Source organism: Lonchura striata, chromosome 12 (genome assembly GCF_046129695.1).
Source record: "Lonchura striata isolate bLonStr1 chromosome 12, bLonStr1.mat, whole genome shotgun sequence".
Taxonomy (NCBI): domain Eukaryota; kingdom Metazoa; phylum Chordata; class Aves; order Passeriformes; family Estrildidae; genus Lonchura; species Lonchura striata.
Genome location: NC_134614.1, coordinates 5,630,789 through 5,647,909, shown reverse-complemented (window position 1 = coordinate 5,647,909; position 17,121 = coordinate 5,630,789). Strand labels below are relative to the sequence as shown.

At 42.7% G+C, this 17,121-nt stretch overlaps 1 protein-coding gene across 1 annotated transcript in view; it reads left to right on the top strand.

Annotated features, from left to right (window-relative positions):
• Positions 1–17,121, top strand: part of SLC6A11 (solute carrier family 6 member 11) — a 93,656-nt gene that overhangs the window by 32,178 nt on the left and 44,357 nt on the right. The window contains exon 7 of the mRNA XM_021530472.3: positions 13,208–13,342. Coding sequence (XP_021386147.1) covers positions 13,208–13,342 — 135 coding nt within the window. The remainder of the gene's footprint in view (positions 1–13,207; positions 13,343–17,121) is intronic.

Here is a 17,121-nt window from a genome sequence, read left to right as displayed (position 1 = left end):
AAACCAACAAAACAACAAAAAACTAACTAGGGCCCATTGTAGGAGCCCAGGAAAAGGAACTGGGCAGCAAGGATTGTATCTCCTGAAGTGTCTTTTGTTTTAGGCTGAAGTAACAGCAACAATGGCCCTTCATGGAGAGGCTTTAACGGTGGCCAAGGCTGATGTCTGTATTCAAAGGGGGAAAGTAGAACATTCATGAGATGCATGCAGAGTTCCTGCTCTCCGCCTCCTCTCTGTGAGCTTTCGAAACTACATTTTTTTTTTTTCCACTCTCCTGGGCTCTGAGCATTTAAGGACACCTCGGGTTTGTTAAAAAAAAATCAGATTTTTGTTCTTCTCGGTGGTTTTCCCGACCTTCTGTTTGACAGATGGGGAAGGTTTCATCCAGGAAACTTCAATCAAAATCGTGTCTTCATGATTTCAGTCATTCCCAGCTGCACCTTAGTGGGGAAATCCACTTTTAGATGAATAATTAGGGTTGATCTAAGCCCTTGTCCAGAGCTGAAGAGAGTAAAAAGTGTTTCAGGGCACATGCAGGTGGGAAAGGTTTTGGGCAGAGAAATCACCTGGTCTGTGAACTTAAAGTAAGAGAAAGCAGAAGGGGCAGGGAGGAGCAGAGGGTGGAAAGCCAGCTGGGATATTTGCTGTGCAATGCAGGGAAAATTGCTGCAGAATTAAAGGGAAAGCCCCAGGGCTGGGATGAACACAGCAATCCCTGGGGGAAAATGCACTGACTGGCTAAAGGTAACAAATTCGGGTTGTTTTTGCCATTCCTGAGGCTACCAGGAACTTTTAGCTCATTACCAAAATGGCCCTGACCCTACAAAGATGCTTGGGAAATGTGACAGTTGCAGTCATTTATTCAGAGCATGATCTCCTCATGGTTCAGGACCTGCCCTTCCCTGCCCATCCTCTTCTCCCCCTCCCTGTAATCAATGAACGATTCCCTGCAGCAGAGCACCCAACAGGAGCCAAAATATAAAATTCCCAGTTTATCATCACTGTTGATGCACATGCCAGGGTTAAAATATTATTCCTTCAGGTGCAGGGCACTGCTGCTAGCTGGGATTTACAGCTGAGGGGTTTCCAAAGCTGCATTTCCCAAAACTGTGTGGTTGCCATATCCTGGTCTCTATGCGTGCACAGAATTTCTGCACAGAAATTGCAATGAATATTGCTTTTCTTCAGTCTTGCTTTGTGTATTTGGAATATTATTTGCACTTTTTTTTCTGCAGGAGCACACAGGGGTCCCTCAGGTGGGATACACAAACATTTATAGCTCTGATTTCCCTAAGGGTGCTCCAATTTTCTCTTTCTTCCCTTGAAACAGAATAGCTACAATCCCCTATTTTCACACAGGTCATTTGTCCTCAGCTCCTCCTAATCTGTCCAGTTTTAAGACTGGCTCCTTAACTGCAATTTTAGGTATCCATCCCCATGACCCTGTATGCCAAGGCTATATTAAACCAAATTCCTGCCAGTGGGAAGGCAGTCTCTGCTTTCTGCAGCCAGCAAAGTCCACATTTCTGGCTTTATCTCCAGTGTGAAGATGTCTTTGTAGTACAAGTTTTGTTTACAAGGCTGTTCTTGTGCCATTTACAAACTTGAGTCCTGTATCCCACCCCAGTGTCAGCTCCCGTGGCTCAGATCCAAACTCACTCCCAAAGCTTAATGAAATGAAATAAATTGCCTCACAAACAGCAAAGGCAGCCTCAGGCAGCTGCTGGTGCTGGGCTGGCAACTAAAACACAGCCCCAGGAGGGAGCTGGCTGCTGGGCACCTGCTAGCCACTCCTGCTGCTGGAAAAATAACCTGTGTGCCCCAAAAAAGAAAGGAAGAAACTCAAAACATCCTCTGTAAGCTGTGCTGTGTCATGGAAAGTAGACACTTTGTACAATCACTAGATTGCTGTGTTGTAGAAAGTGTAAGGCACTGCTCTTAATGAAGTGTAATAAAAATTCTGGGTTCTTTCCTGTGGGTGTAGAATGTGTTTGGGAGAGCTGCAGTGGTCGAGGCCAGTGAGGATTTCTGTGCTTTGGTTTGTGTGTCCCTTGTCCCTGGAGTGCCTTGCTGAGGTTGGAATCTCAGTGCTCCAAGTGTGGGATGAGCACAGGGAGAGGTCTCTGCTCCCCAGGGAGAGCCCCTTTACACCCCCAGAGCAGCCACTGGGCATCTCTGCGAGCTGAGAGACCAAAGCAGCTCCCTAAGAGAGAAAAATAAATCTGTGGCAGTCACGAACTCCTCACTCACCCTGACTTCCAGCCCAAGGGTTTTATCCTGTGATCCTCTCGTTTTCTCTATGCATAACATCACCTTTTCTTCTCAAACTCACAAATTAATTGCAGAAGTGTCAGATTGGTGTCCTACAAGCCGGCCTTGAGCTGATATATCAGCTGCATTTAGAGGCTGCTTAGAGGGCAATAAACGCTCAGCCAAGGTGTGACTAACTGCGTTAGGGGGGGCAGAGTAGCCACAGGGAAGGGAAATGTGGAGAATCAGGGTCAGGATGATAAGGATGCTTGTTAGTCCGAATGGTGAGGCTATTTATTATGCTTCTGTTATTATACTTAACGCACAAGTGGTGTTGCAAATGCTTCATGGTGCATCCATCTCTCAGCTGTCACCATGGAGATAAGAGCTGCGCTGCTCCGTGGCTGCCAGGGACAGGGCTGTCATGCTGGGGGCACACAAACACACCTTTAACCATAGAAATGGGAGCTCTCTGTTCTACAAAAGTCCTGAACTTCCCAGGAGAATCACAGAATGGTTTTGCTTGCAGGGGAAAAGACAATTCATGGAATCAGGGAATATCCTGAGTTAGGAGAGACCCACAAGAATCAGCCAGTCCCACTGCTGGCCCTACACAGACACCCCAACAATCCCACCCTGGGCACCCCTGGGAGCTCCTGCAGCTCTGGCAGCTTTGGGAATGTCACCATTCCCTGGGCAGCCTGGGCAGTGCCAGCACCTCTGGGGTAGAACCTTTCTGATTTATTAAAAACATATGGATTTTGATCTAGTACAGATATGCAACTGTGATGGACAAAAGTTCTCTAACAGTTTAAAGTTATAAAGTGTGTGTTTATTGTGTGTGGGATAGCTCCCAAATCCACACTGCAGCTTCCAGGTGATTACAGAGTCCTTTTATCCATACAAGCATTGAATACCCAAAATACAAATACATATTCATCATTTTGGTACATCCCATTCCTCGCTTTGTATGCCAATCATTTCAAAAGCCATTCAGCATGCGTGGTTTGTTCCTTGAAATGGGTCAATGTCCCTTTCATGGGGAGGGGTCCCAAAATGAGGAAGTCAATGAAGTCTTCCTCCTTCTGACCTTTCTACCTTTTCAATGCAAATATGACAAATGAACTCTTGGTAGAACTCCCATTCCTTGTCTTCATTTGGTTTCAGAACAGAGGAGGCCCACAATTGTCTTATGTTCCTAAAAGCTCTTTGACCCAGCTAACTAAACATTGTGCTGATGAGCAATCAATTATTAGTTAACTACTAACTCCTAACTTCATCAAGACCTACTCATTTATTTTAATTAACTCTAGTAAGGCGTATTTCTAACTAATATCTTAGCTCCTCTGAAATCTCTAAATTCTTTAAAATTTATGTTTCATTTCCCTGGCTCCTGTCCCTGTCCCAGAGAGCAGAAATCAGAGCTGCTTCTCTCTGCCCCTCCTGGTAAGGTCTGACCCTTCTCCTTCAACTTCATGACTACAAAAATCATCAAAAGACAAAAACGTGTGTCTGTGCTATAGGTATCTTTGCCTGCCAGTTTACAAATATCTTTCTTTTCCCCAGCATTTACTGCACAAGATTAAATAGTGCTGTGGTGCCCAGAAAACTGCCGAAGTGACTGCTAGATTTAGAGCTGGCCACTACCAAACCTGCTGGGGTGCTTGGAGGATTGATGGGATAATTTCAAAAGAAAGTCTCACATATTATTAGTTTTGGCGTAAAATTCTAGTGAAAATTCTTATTACCATTGAATTAATGTTCTGCATTTTTTATATTTGAAATGTTATGCATTTATTTGGTGACAGCAGAGTCTGGCTGACACAATGATCTTTTCCAGCTGGCACCTTTTACCTTTTGAGATCACCTTTTTTACCTTTTTCTGGCTGGAAAACCTCCCCTATACTCCTTTGGTAATAGCATTGCTTCCACTTCCCAGACTTCATCCAGCATTTTTGGTTTTTTTTATCTCAGTGCTGATTTTCATTTGGTAGTATGTTTTTGTTGTTTTTTGCTTGTTTGAGGGTTTTTTTGAATGACAAGTGAGGAAAATCAAGCAGGAATCTAAGCTGGAGATGATAAGGAATGCCCTGGTAAATCCCAATTTTACTGGAAAGTGTTGATTCACTGAAACAAATCTTCTAAGGGAATCTAATAATCCCTAGTAATGAGGACAACACTCCTCCAGGAAACCCAATTTCATGTTCTCCAGGAAGACTCAGAGGACAAACAAGCCCTGAACCCAGAGAAGGAGTTGGCCAAAAATTTTGAGTCCATTCCAATGCACACTTAAAAATTTACACATTTTGGAGTGACAAGAAAAATCACCTCCTGCCCTGTCCTGACCTTTGCATCTCTATCTGCTTGAAGGTGAAACATTTTCAGGATGGGTCAGGTCCTGAGGAGTGAGAACTGGAAGGTCTGTCTAGAATAAGTAAAAATTCCAATTAATGTAGGGCCTTATTGAACCCCTATTTCTTCCTGTGTAGAATCAATTACACAACTGGGAATTCAGGTGCTGCTGTGGGTTAATTCTGAATTATTTTCAGAGAAATTTGGTTTCTATGGGGAGTAGTCATCCCATATTACACATTTTTTTAAGCAAAATGCAAACTTCTGGGTATATGTGTAAGTCATGGTATCAGGTTTGTCTGTGAAGATAAACTTGGTGGCATTGAGAGCTCTGAAAATCCTAGAAGGTTCTGGAAACGAACAGCTTTGTTTTATAAAAGCTTGTACATTTTAAACACCTTTACAAAATGGAAAAAAACCCCAACCCACAGTTGATTAATTAGTCCTAATTTATATTTAAAATTCTTCCTGATTGATTTTTAAAGTTGACTTTTACTTGATTAAATAGAAGTCTCTAATTCTGAGATATTTGTGGCTCTGCAAATTCCCTCCTTGATGGGAGCTCTACATAAACACTTTGCTTGCAGTGATGAGCTCAGCCAAGTTGCTGAAATTTGCTTCCTCCCCATCAGTCTTGCTCTCCCTGCCCACAACCAGAGGGCAGCTCTTCCTCTTTGCACTCTTGAATGTTAAACAAAAAAATCAAATTATAGTTAGAGAATGCTGTTATTTCACTGGTTTATCATTACTATTAATGGTGGAGATAAAATAATAAACTTCAGTCAAGAGCTAAAATAATAAACTTCAATCAATCTTCTTTTCTGGGTAAATCCCCACAAAACCCACAACATCCACTGCTTTTAAAGAAAAAACCATCAACAGAGACATTCCAGGTACCAGGGACAATAAAACCAGGATTTTTAGCATGGGAAATCTGCTTTTGTATTTCCTCTGGGAGAGTTGTGTCTGCTTGCCAAATTGTAGTGCTCATTTTGCTGAAGGTTTACTGCAGCTCTCAGCATTTCAGAATTCCAGCACAGACCTTCCCCACAACCAGAGGGCACCTCTTTCTCTTTGTGTCCTTAAATGTTAAACAAAAAATCAAATTACAGTTCTAGGATGCTGTTTTTTCATTGGCTTATCAGCATTGTTAGTGGTGTAGATAATAAACTTAATCAATATTTTTTTTTCTGGGTAAAGACCCCTCTAACCCTAAAACACCCACTGCTTTTAAAGAAAAACCTCCAACAAACACATTCCAGGTGCCAGGGACAATAACACCAGGATTTGAGCATTGGAAGTCTGCTTTTGCATTTGCACTGGGAGAGCTGTGTGTGCCTGCCAGATCTTAGTGCTCGTTTTGCTCAAGGTTTTCTGGCTTTGAGCCATTCCAGCACAGCCCTTCCCCTGCTCCCCAGAGCTGCTTTGGGCACGCAGTGTGGCAGCACATTTCTCTCCCTCTCAGGATTTTTCACAGTGGTGCACAGAGAGAAATGAAAGAGAAAACAATTTCTATTTCTGCTCCTTGTTTTTCCTATGTGGAATGTGTTTGGAGAATTGTTTACCTGGGGTGAGTGCTTGGTTGGATTCTGGTGAGGATTGTTTGAGCCTGATGGCCAATCCAACCCACCTGGGGCTGGGCTCTCCAGAGAGGGTCACGAGTTGTGTGAGAGTTAGAGTCAGAGAAAGTAGTATATAGTTTTAGTATACTCTTTTTATATAGTATGCTGATGTATTTTAGCATAGTTATAATAAAGAAATAATTCAGCCTTTTGAATTGAGTCAGACATCGTCATTTCTTCCCACTGGGTTTGCCTGCATTTACAATACACAGTATTGTTTACAACTGTTGGCATTTTGGTAAGAGCAGTGTGGTAGCAGCACGTTCACAATGTGAAGAACACACTTTTCAACAAATGGAGAGCACATTTTTGGCTCTGTTACTGATGAGGGCTGTTGCAGCTTTCAATTTCTCATCACCGTAACTCCTGTAAGAACAGTTGGCGAGTGGAGGATTAATGTTGAGTGTGGAAAATATCATTTTGGAGACTGAGGAAGCACTGGGAGGAGGCACTGAGCTCCTGAGTTGTATTTACTATAGATACTGATCTAGGAAATAGAGAAATGCTTTTCTTTCTGGTATTTAATGACAGCAAAAATGTAATAACATGAATGAGACATTTCCAACAGTCACTCTGTTTCTAGTTCAGGTTGATCCTTTTTTAATGTGGATTCATTTGTGAACATTTCAAAACACTCCAGAGCAGCCACCACCATCTGAACTGATTTGTACAGTGTGTAAATTTTACTGTGAATTTGGTGCTATGAACTTGACTAAGGCCTGCTCAGGCTGGAATGAACCCTTGAAATAAAAGGAACTATGATTTAAAGTCATTTTTTCATGATCCAGCCTGTTATTTATGATCACCCCCCCTGTTTTTGAAGCTGTTGGCACACTATTTGTCACTGATTAGGTCTTTATTAAGCTGTGCATGTATCAAGAATTAATCTGGTTATCTGCACTTGCCATTATTTATTTATTTATTTATTTATTTATTCGTAATAATTAATTAATAATTAACTTATTTTCCATTATTATTTATTTTTATTTAATTTATTATGGTATTTAAATGCAGGTGCTGACATAAATGATTCCAATAAGGGGATATGTTTCTATGGGTACTTTTATGTGTTCTGGTGTCCATGACTGGGATTTTTGACTGCATATTCTGTTCTTGGTAGTATTACAAATGAATGTTTTGGGGCAGGATCTGGTAATACGAGCATTTTTACTCAAATACAAGAAAATCTATCTTTACATTCGCTCTAGACAATACACTGATATTTTAAATTAAGTAGGAGGTCTGTAGACCTCATCAAAAGAACTACCAAGCCTGAAGAGCAATTTTAGCAGAAAGAAGACAGATCTTGATTTTAATGCTCCTGGGCAAGCTGGAAGCAAACCCAGCTGTTGGAATGAGCTGGGAAATTACACATATTTAGAAAACTTGCTGCTGTTTAAGGAATATTTATGGAGAGAAGCAGCTCATCATGAAAGTGAATTGTTCACTCAATTCAGCTGGGAAAATGAGCTGCTGCTGTGCATGGATATTGTCTGCCCTTGGTGCTTTCTCATTGTTTTCCAATTTTAGCTTCATTCCTGGGTTTCTAATAGAACACTTTGGATTCAGCTTTCCACCATAACTTCTCTTTCTTTTGGAGCCTTAGACTACAGGCAGGCAGTTTTGTGAAAACAGAATATTTGCAATGGAATTTAGGAAGTGCTGCAAAGTGTATCAAGTCAGACCCAATGTAAAGAATAATTAGTGCTGCAAAATATATGGAAAATAGGTTTTTTCACCCATTTTTAATGTGGGATTAAGCCTTCTAAATAACAGCTTGGGCTTGTTAAAGCATTTTTCATTCAAGAGAGAGCTCCCATCTGCCCATTCAGTTAAAAGAATGCCAAAACCAAAGTTAAGCAGAACATTTTGATTTTGTTTTTTGGGTTTTTTTTTTAATTGACTCAATGAATTTTGGAGTGAATTTTTCATTGACTTGTGAAGGAAACCATTCCAGTGGGGCTCAGACTTTCATTTATTTATTTATTGCCATCACCACTGTGTGGAAAAAACCTGGGACTTGCACAGCTCTTCCAGGTAGGGATTTTTCTGTGTCCCAGGCAATGACCTCAGTGTGATATGGTGCTGGAATTATTCCTTTCTGCAGTTATTATTTCATGTGGAATCTTTTGCTTCCTGTGATCACTCAGGTTCTCCCACCCCTTCACCCAGTGTCCTCTCCTGGCCCCTCTTTGGAGGCTCATCTCACTGACAATGAATATTTCCTCTTGCATTCTTATTTCTCAGACCTCAAATCTCATGAAATTTTCTTAGCTGTTGGGATTTGAATTTATTCCTGCACTCACACATGATTCATGGTAATTTAGAGGGGATTCTGCAGTTTGTAGGCAATCTGGTTAAGAATGGTTTAGCAGAATTATTCTGGAGCAAGATTCCCTCTCTGGATAAACAAAGATGACAAAGAGAAGATGATGCTGAATAAATCCATGAAACACACAGCGAAAATAGAAAAATCAGCCACTGTGCTGGTTCTAACCCCCTTCCCTCATTCCAGTTGTACAAACCCACTTACCTGGTGTTCTCTTGGGTTTTTGCTTGTGTTTCTTTCTCTGCGTCTAAAATTTTACCTTTAAAATGTAGGTGGACCTCAAATGTTCTCCCCCTTTTGACGTGCTTTTAAAAATCTTGTGAATCAGCTGTCATTCCTTTATACCATTGTAAATCCAGTTAATGTGGAAAATCTCCATTTTCAGTTGTCTCTTGTAGCTCTGTAGATGGTGCAGGGTCAGATGAACAAAAGCCTTTTTTCCAAACTGCTGCATGGAATATTTCACACTATCCCATGGTAGTTGAAAAAGAAAATCTTTTATCTTGTTTATCATCTGCTGGTACCATCTAGGAAGTAAGAATGTGGGAAATTAGCAAATATCAGTGAGGCCAAATCTGGTCTGACTGTGCCTTGTGGGACAATTTGAAAACTTTTGATGGAAATCCTGCTCAAATTGGTGGTTCCTGTGTGTGGCTACTCAGACAGCAGAGCTGCCAGGCAGGGATATGATAATTATATTTCTATATTTGTGCCAATTTTTTCTCCTGGATAAAATTTACTCTTTTCCTTCTCGCATCACTGGGTGAATTTTTGGTTCCTGAGCAGTTTCTCCACACAGGAGTGTAGTGCAGTGTGGGCACAGTTGGGGTTTCACTCTGCTCATGGTTTCAAGCAAATAAATAAATAAAGTTAAATTACACAAGGCGTAAAACACTCTGTGAAAAATAAGGATGAGCAGGGCATGGGGGCAGGTCTGATTTTCCATAAACACTTAAATAGTGAGTTCTGGCAAATCTCTGGCAATTCCTGCATTGATATTCCTCATGCTTCCAGCCCAATGGAGCAAGAGAGGATTTTAGGGGACAGGGCTTAGCAAGCCAGTAATTTCCTGAAGCATCAAGATACATTTTATCCCATTTATAAAATTTGGTTCCTTATAGTGCAAACAAGCTTGAACATTGCAGCTTGCAGGGGAGAATTCCATCACCTCCCTGGCCTCCAAAGGATATTTAGTTCAGGAATTCTGGTCGTGTGTTCTTAGCAAGAGCCAAGCAAAGGAGGAAGGTTCACTGCTTCGTGCTGCTGTGGGGAAGAGTGTGAAGCTCAGGCTGGTGTGGTCTGTGGGAGCTTTGGCCAAAGAAATCTGATTTGGGGCTTTGAGATTTCCATGGGCTGGGGCTCAGTTCAGTACATGGAATTCTTCCTCCTTATTCTGAATAGGGTTATCCTGAATTTCTTCTACTTCTCCTCGAAAGCCTGATCCCCCTCACCCTGCAGCATGATCTGCCTGGAGTGTTCACAAACACACTTTTTCATTTAGGACGAGAAGTTCAGCAGTCCCAGGGGACAAATTGGAACACAGGCACATATCTGTTAAGATATTTAGGTGTGAAAAGATAAAACTTAAATCTAGCTCAGTTATAAAAATCCTTATGATTTATGAAATCATTTCATAGGTACCTGGATATCTATATATTAACCTTGAGTGACATCTAAGCTTCTTTAAGGTTTTGGTATTTAAATTTCCATTATTTGCTACTCAACATATTTCCTATTCTTTGATACTTAAAGCTCGTGACAGCAAATAAAAAATATCCATTCTCAAGATCTTTGGTTCCAATGTACTTTCAGTTAAGCACCCAAGGATAGTTCAGAGTTGTTGGGTGCATTTCCACCTACTTGTATGTCTAAATATCATTGTAAATTTTTCTTTTGAGCACATTGTGAGAGGAGAACTTGGTACAAAAATTCGCCTGCCAGAAATTTTTATTTTGTTTCCAACTGCTTAAACATTGGCATGGCTCTGACAAGGGTTTAAAAAAAGCATTTCGAGCATTGGGATGCAAATTAACATACCAAGCAATTAAAGTCAATTAAAACAGGATGTGGTGTAATTAGAAACAGTTGTGTTCACATTGATATTCAGAGAGATTCGATATGTTGAAAGAGAAGAAAACAATTCAGGAAACTTTTAATGCCCCACAGATGTGATGATGCTGCTAATAATGGCACTGATTCCTAAATTCCCCATCCTTCCTCACCTCAGGAGCTCCTGGGGAGGGGGAGAAAATGGGAATTAATGGCTCTCTCCCAGCACAGTGCACTCACCTGCTGAAGTCAAAGAGTTCCTCCATTTTTGAGGGTACCTGATGAGGCACATGAGATCATTTAATGTTTGGGGTTAAATAGTCTGAAAATCCAATTTTGGTTCATTAATTACAAAAATATGTCTGAGAATCCTTTCACAGGTCATTCTTTGATGTATCCCTTTCATTTGCATAGGAGACACATATTGGACTCCTGAGTTTAAAACACGTATTTTTTGAGGTTGTTTTTTTCACCAAATTATTTTTTTTCGATTCAGCAGCTTAACTAATTTTGACAGATATGATGATGATGCTAACAGTGGTACTGATTCCTAAATTCCCCATCCTGCCTCACCTCAGGAGCTCCTGGGCAGGGGGAGAAAATGGGAATTACTGTCTCTCTCAGCACAATGCACTCACCTGCTGAAGTAGGAGAGAAGCTGGAGCTTTTCAGCCTCAGGGGCTGTGTGATCAATTATCAGCAGTGTCAGTGGGCCTGGGAAGAGGGGATCTTTCTCCACTCCCATTCCTGCTTCCTTGGTGTCCATCTAATTGTGCTTCTGGATATCTGTATTGGTATTCATTGGCATTTATTTATTCTATAAATACCAATACAATACAATAAAGTGCTGCATTATTGTTGTCCCCTTTCTGCATGGCAACCAGAGAGCAGGGAGAGCCCTAATTCCTCTAAAGCTGAGGCAGAGCTGTCCTGATGGCCCAAAAATTCACTAGAGGTTGTGGTTGCAGCCCTGGCTGCTGGGGGATTACACAGATCCCTGGCCCTGGCCTCTCTTGGCTGCAGAGATGAATGTTTGTTGCAGAGATCCCAATGGTTGCTCAGGTAGAACATTCCAGGTGTGTGGGATGTGCAGGGAGCAGTGGATGTGCTGCACAGCAGTGTAGAGAAGGAAGGAAATGCAAGGGAATATTACAGATATTTAGGGGTAAGACCTTCAGTGCCATCAAATGGATGTGTCTGCTGATTACCCTCTGTTAAATGCAACTTTTGATTTAAAACGAGGAGGAAAAATAGCTGGCAAAGACCTAAATAAATGAAAGCCATTAGCTGGCTACTCTATCCTTTCCACCTAATTTAAGGCTCAGAGGAGGACTGTGTCCATCCCATGTGTTTATTTTTTAATTCTCCTTACCTGCTGATCCTTTTTATTTGAAACCCAAATGTGGTGAGACAAGGTCTATTTCAGCTCAGCCAGTTTACATTCCCACTAATGGTGAACAAATGCAAGCACTGGGATAAAACCATCCATTTTGCATTGTACTGACCTAGGAATTCATCTATTCAGGCTTTTGGGACCTGTAGGAATAAAAAGGCACTCTCCATTTCCTGGGAAACTCAAGTTGCTCCATTTTTGAGGGTATCTGATGAGGCACATGAGATCATTTAATGTTTGGGGTTAAATAGTCTGAAAATCCAATTTCAGTTCATTCATTACAAAAATATGTCTGAGAATCCTTTCACAGGTCATTCTTTGATGTATCCCTTTCTTTTACATAGGAGACACATATTGGACCCTTGAGTTTAAAACACATATTTTTTTGAGGTTGTATTTTTCACCAAATAATTTTTCTACATTCATGCAGCTTAACAAATTTTGACTGGTGCAAGGCAGGTGTAAGAGTAACACAGGTGGAAGTGGCCACAGGAAATTATAGAGTTGAATTTACAGAGAGGTGGTTGTCACATAAAGAAAATATTGTTAGTGCCATGGAATTTATTATTTATTCCTTCTCTGAGTCTGAGGAGCCATGTGATGCTTTCAGGTTTGAGATTGTGAAACAGGACCAATTCCGCTTCATTTTTCCTTTGAAAAATGTGACTTCTTCCAGATTTCCTGTTGCTGCCCATGCAGAAAACAAACTAATTTCTGGGGGAAAAAAATAGTATGGCCATGTATGTGAAAACAGAAATTGCTGGGGTTCAGCACCTCAGAAATTTTGCCTGAAGGTTCTTTGGAAGATAAAGGTTCTCTATCAAATCCCAAGGAAATATGGATAGAATTCAACATCTGGGTTTGATGAAATGCTTATTCCTGAAACCCAGACATGCAGGCAGAGCAGACTGAAGAGAAATCAGTTTAGCAATTCTGGGGTGACTGAGAATCCATTGCTTATAGTGTTATAACATGTAATCAATTACCTGTTATCATGTGTTTGGAAATACACTTACAGAGAGCTTCCCAATCTCTATCAAAAAATGCTGACATCTCCCACAAGCCCTGAAGAGTTTAGAAGGGAATTTGGTTGGAGGACAAAAACCAACCTGCACAAAGACACCCAAAGCATTTTTCCTCCAGCTGATGTGAAAAGAAGGTTTTTCTGCAGCTGGAAGAACAACCTTTTCTGATGTCTGCTTCCTCCCCCAGGTTGTGTATGTGACAGCCACCTTCCCCTACATCATGCTGATGATCCTCCTCATCCGGGGGGTGACGCTACCCGGCGCTTCCGAGGGCATCAAGTTCTACCTTTACCCCGACATCTCCCGGCTCTCCGACCCCCAGGTAGGACCGTGGCTGCATGGCTGGGTGCCTTTCTGCTGGCAAAAACTGCCAGAGTCCCTTGGGCTTGAAGTCTGAGCACAGGTGACTGCTGGGGGGTGCACAGATCCCTTCGTGGGCAATGGATTTGTAGAGAATTCTCCAAGCCTGACAGAAAGCTCACGCGGTGTGCAAACCCTGAGATAAGAAATTCTGGCTTAGAAATGCCATGGAGGAACTAGAAACAAGTTTCTAAGGATGGTCTTGCAAATAAACTAGGTACTTTATAGAAATAGAGCTATGAAAGATGCACTGTAGTAGGACCCATGAGGGATAGTTTTAGATGACTGGCTTTAAGGCATCTTCAGCCTGGCATGGCAAAAAGCTGATAGGCCAAGAAATGCTTATGGTGTTTTGGAATTAAAAAATAGTTGACTTCTGATTGTGATGGCGTGAATTATAACATTTGTATTGTCTCACCCTTCTCATGAGAGTAAAAATGGAGTAAAAGTTTTTAAAACACCTCTCAGTTACCCCATCTCTGGGTCAGAAAAGAGCTAAATCCAACACCGTGTCCCTGGCCTCTCTTGGCTGCAGAGATGAATGGTGTTGGCTTCTCCTTGATGGAGATGAGAGAGAAAAAGCTTCCAACGCAGCCTGGGCAGGAATCTGCCTCTGCCAGGTCCCAATGTTTGCTCGGGTAGAACATTCCAGGTGTGTGGGATATGCAGGGAGCAGTGGATGTGCTGCACAGCAGTGCAGAGAAGGAAGGAAATGCAAGGGAATATTACAGATATTCAGGGGTAAGGCCTTCAGTGCCATCAAATGGATGTGTCTGCTGATTACCCTCTGTTAAATGCAACTTTTGATTTAAAGTGAGGAGGAAAAACTAGCTGGCAAAGAACTAAATAAATGGAAGTTACGCAGTTCCCCACTGGAGATGTGGAGTTGGGGATGGGGCTGTAAAGCCGTGCTGTGTGTTGGAACAGATCAGTTTTTAAATTGGAAAGTACTTTGGTTGATAAATGAGGATTTTCAGAGCCAGTTGCAGTTGGTGCTTCTGCCACTAAGAGACAAGAGCATTGCCACCAGTTCAGTGGGAACAAATTTCACTGGGATTTAGCAATTTTTGGTTCTTTACTTGCTCCAAATCGAAATCTCAGGCAGAATTAACAGATAAATTATTCATTCAGATGCTTACTGGGTTTATAGCAGAATATGCAACCGAGGAGGAATGAAGTGCTCAAACCAGGAAATCTGCCTGTTTTGTTGCTTCCAGTGTAGAGCAGAATGTGGAAATTATGGATTCAGTTTGTGGGTTTTTTATTTCCAGTGACAGAGGATTACAATAAAACTTATTGTCCATCATTTGTGTGATATTGAAGGGGAAAAGTGACACAATCTCTATAGAACCTGACAGGTTGCAGACAGCATTTTACTGATCTGCTTTGGCACTGTAAAAGACATTTAAAAAGTGTTTCTCCTGAGGCTATTACATTATTAAATGGATCCTGAGAAACAGACAGAAAGGAATTTGGGAATATTTGTCAAAATGAATTTTTTTAATCTGCTTACTGAAGATGTGTCAGTGTAATTTTTAAAAAAATCTCTGCTTACTTTAGACATGTATTTTGTTTAAATAAAAGTAAAATCAAATTAAATAAAAGACAATAGAGGGGCTCCTTCAGGTAATTTCCTTGGGGCATCTGAAATATCTGCAACATTTGCTTTAAACAAGTAGAATTTATACAGAAAGAAAAACAAAAAGAAAACAAAAAAACCCAAACCAAACAAAAAAAACCCAACAAAACCAAAAAAAAACACCAAAAACCAAACCAACCAAACAAAAAAAAAACAACAGAAGGAAAAATATTCTTTTAAAAGATTGAAAATTTTAGGTGAAAATTTGGTGATATTGAGTCTTTTGGACTTGACAATGTGTTGTGTGCCAGCACAGATGGGAAGTGGAAGGGCTGTGGGAGTGGAGTCAGTGCTGGCTGCAGAATTCCAACTGCACGTGCAGCAGAAGTGGCCCCAGGTGAGCTGAGAAATGAGCCTGGCACACAGGGAAGGGCAGGATTCCCTGGGACACTCCCAGGTATTTGTCAGCACCTCCCAGCAGGCTCAGCCTGCAGCAAATCCAGCAAGCCAGCCTGGGTCCGGCTGAGCCCCGGGTCCCCAAATCCTTCTGGCCAGGACAGGGAATTCTCTGCCCTGTTTATTGAGCACAGGGGTGGCCCTGCTTTGTTCTGCCCGGTTTGAGCTGGTGCTTCACCCCTGGGGTGGGGCTGGAGCTGCAGGTGCCCCCTGCCTCCCCCAGCAGTGCTCTGGTGCCCTGATCCTGTGCCACAGCCTGGGCTTTGCTCCACCTGCAGTGTCTGTGTGCAGTCATGGATGGCTGGGGCTGGGAGGGACCCTGCAGACCCTCCAGTGCCACCCTCCACACCTTCCACTGTCCCAAGCTGCTCCAGCCCTGTCCAACTGATGTCCTCCAGCCAAGGGTGCACATAAAAATTCATGCTGTCCCTCCCATGGTCCCTGAGCATTTGTGTTTTAAAACTCTTTAGTTTCATGATCAATGGATCTGAATCCCCTTTCCAGTTTTTCTTCCCATAGCTGAAAACCCCTGTGAACTGATGCCTTGGGAAGGCTGCCCTAGAGCAGAGGCTGGGCAGACCTAAAGAATAAAGCAGAGATTTATTAAAGGATCTCCTCCATGGATCCACCCTGGGCAGCACCAGAGCCCAGCCAGGGCTGCACCCAAATGACCCAAAATGGTCCCAAAATGCACGAGCGCTCCCGGGGGCTCTCCCTGGGATCAGTTCTGCTCCATTGGCACTTGGAGTTCATTGTCCCATTCCAGCTTCAGCCCAGGCAGTCCCATCCTGCTGGTTTTTCTCTCTCCAGCCCACGCTGTTTGTGCTCCTGGGCTGAGATTTGGGTCATTTGTCCTTGGTGCCCAGCTGGAGCAGGAATTGTTTTGTCTCCCTGCTCTGTGCACAGAGTTCACCATCCCCTAATGTGAAGCCCTGACCCACACACTAAAGCAGCTCAGAGTCTGAAAATATAAAAGCCAAAACCTGAGGCATCACAACCTGACCTTGGACACTTGCAAGAGTGGGGCAGCCCCAGCTGCTCTGGGCACCCTGTGCCAGGGCCTTACCTCCCTCCCAGGGAGGAATTCCATCCAACCCTGCCCTGTCTATATGAAACCATTTCCTCTTGTCCTGTCCCTCCATCCCTTGTAAAAAGTCCCTCTCCATCTCTCCTGTAGCTCCTTCATGCCCTGCAAGGCCACAGTTCAGTCGCCCCAGAGCTTCTCCTGCCCAGGTGAGCAATCCCAGCTCTCCCAGCCCTTCTTCCAGCAGGGCTGAGCTCTCTCTGTGAGCAGGGCTCAGTGCTGCTGGTTTAGAGCTGCTTCTTCCCTTGCCCAGTGCTTTTCTGGGGGCTCTTAACAGGATTTTGCCCTGCCTGAGGATTTCCCACGTGCCGCTGACTCCCTTGCAATGTTTGTCACTGAGGGAGGACATGCCAGCTCAAGGGACATTATTGCCAGCTCAAGGGACATGATTGCCAGCTCCAGGGAGGGTTTATATGCTTATTTACCATCCTGGTGCCACTTGTAAAGAAATTCCTGTTGCCATGCCAATTTGCAAAGGCCATGGGCTGATGGGAGCAGCCTGGGCAGCACTAAGGGCTGGAGACACGTGGGCTGTGTCTGGTTGTCCCTCACATGTGGACTGGAATTCCTTTTGGGAATGCTTTAAGGAGCCAAATCCTCCTCAGGCTGAGGGAGACTTCCA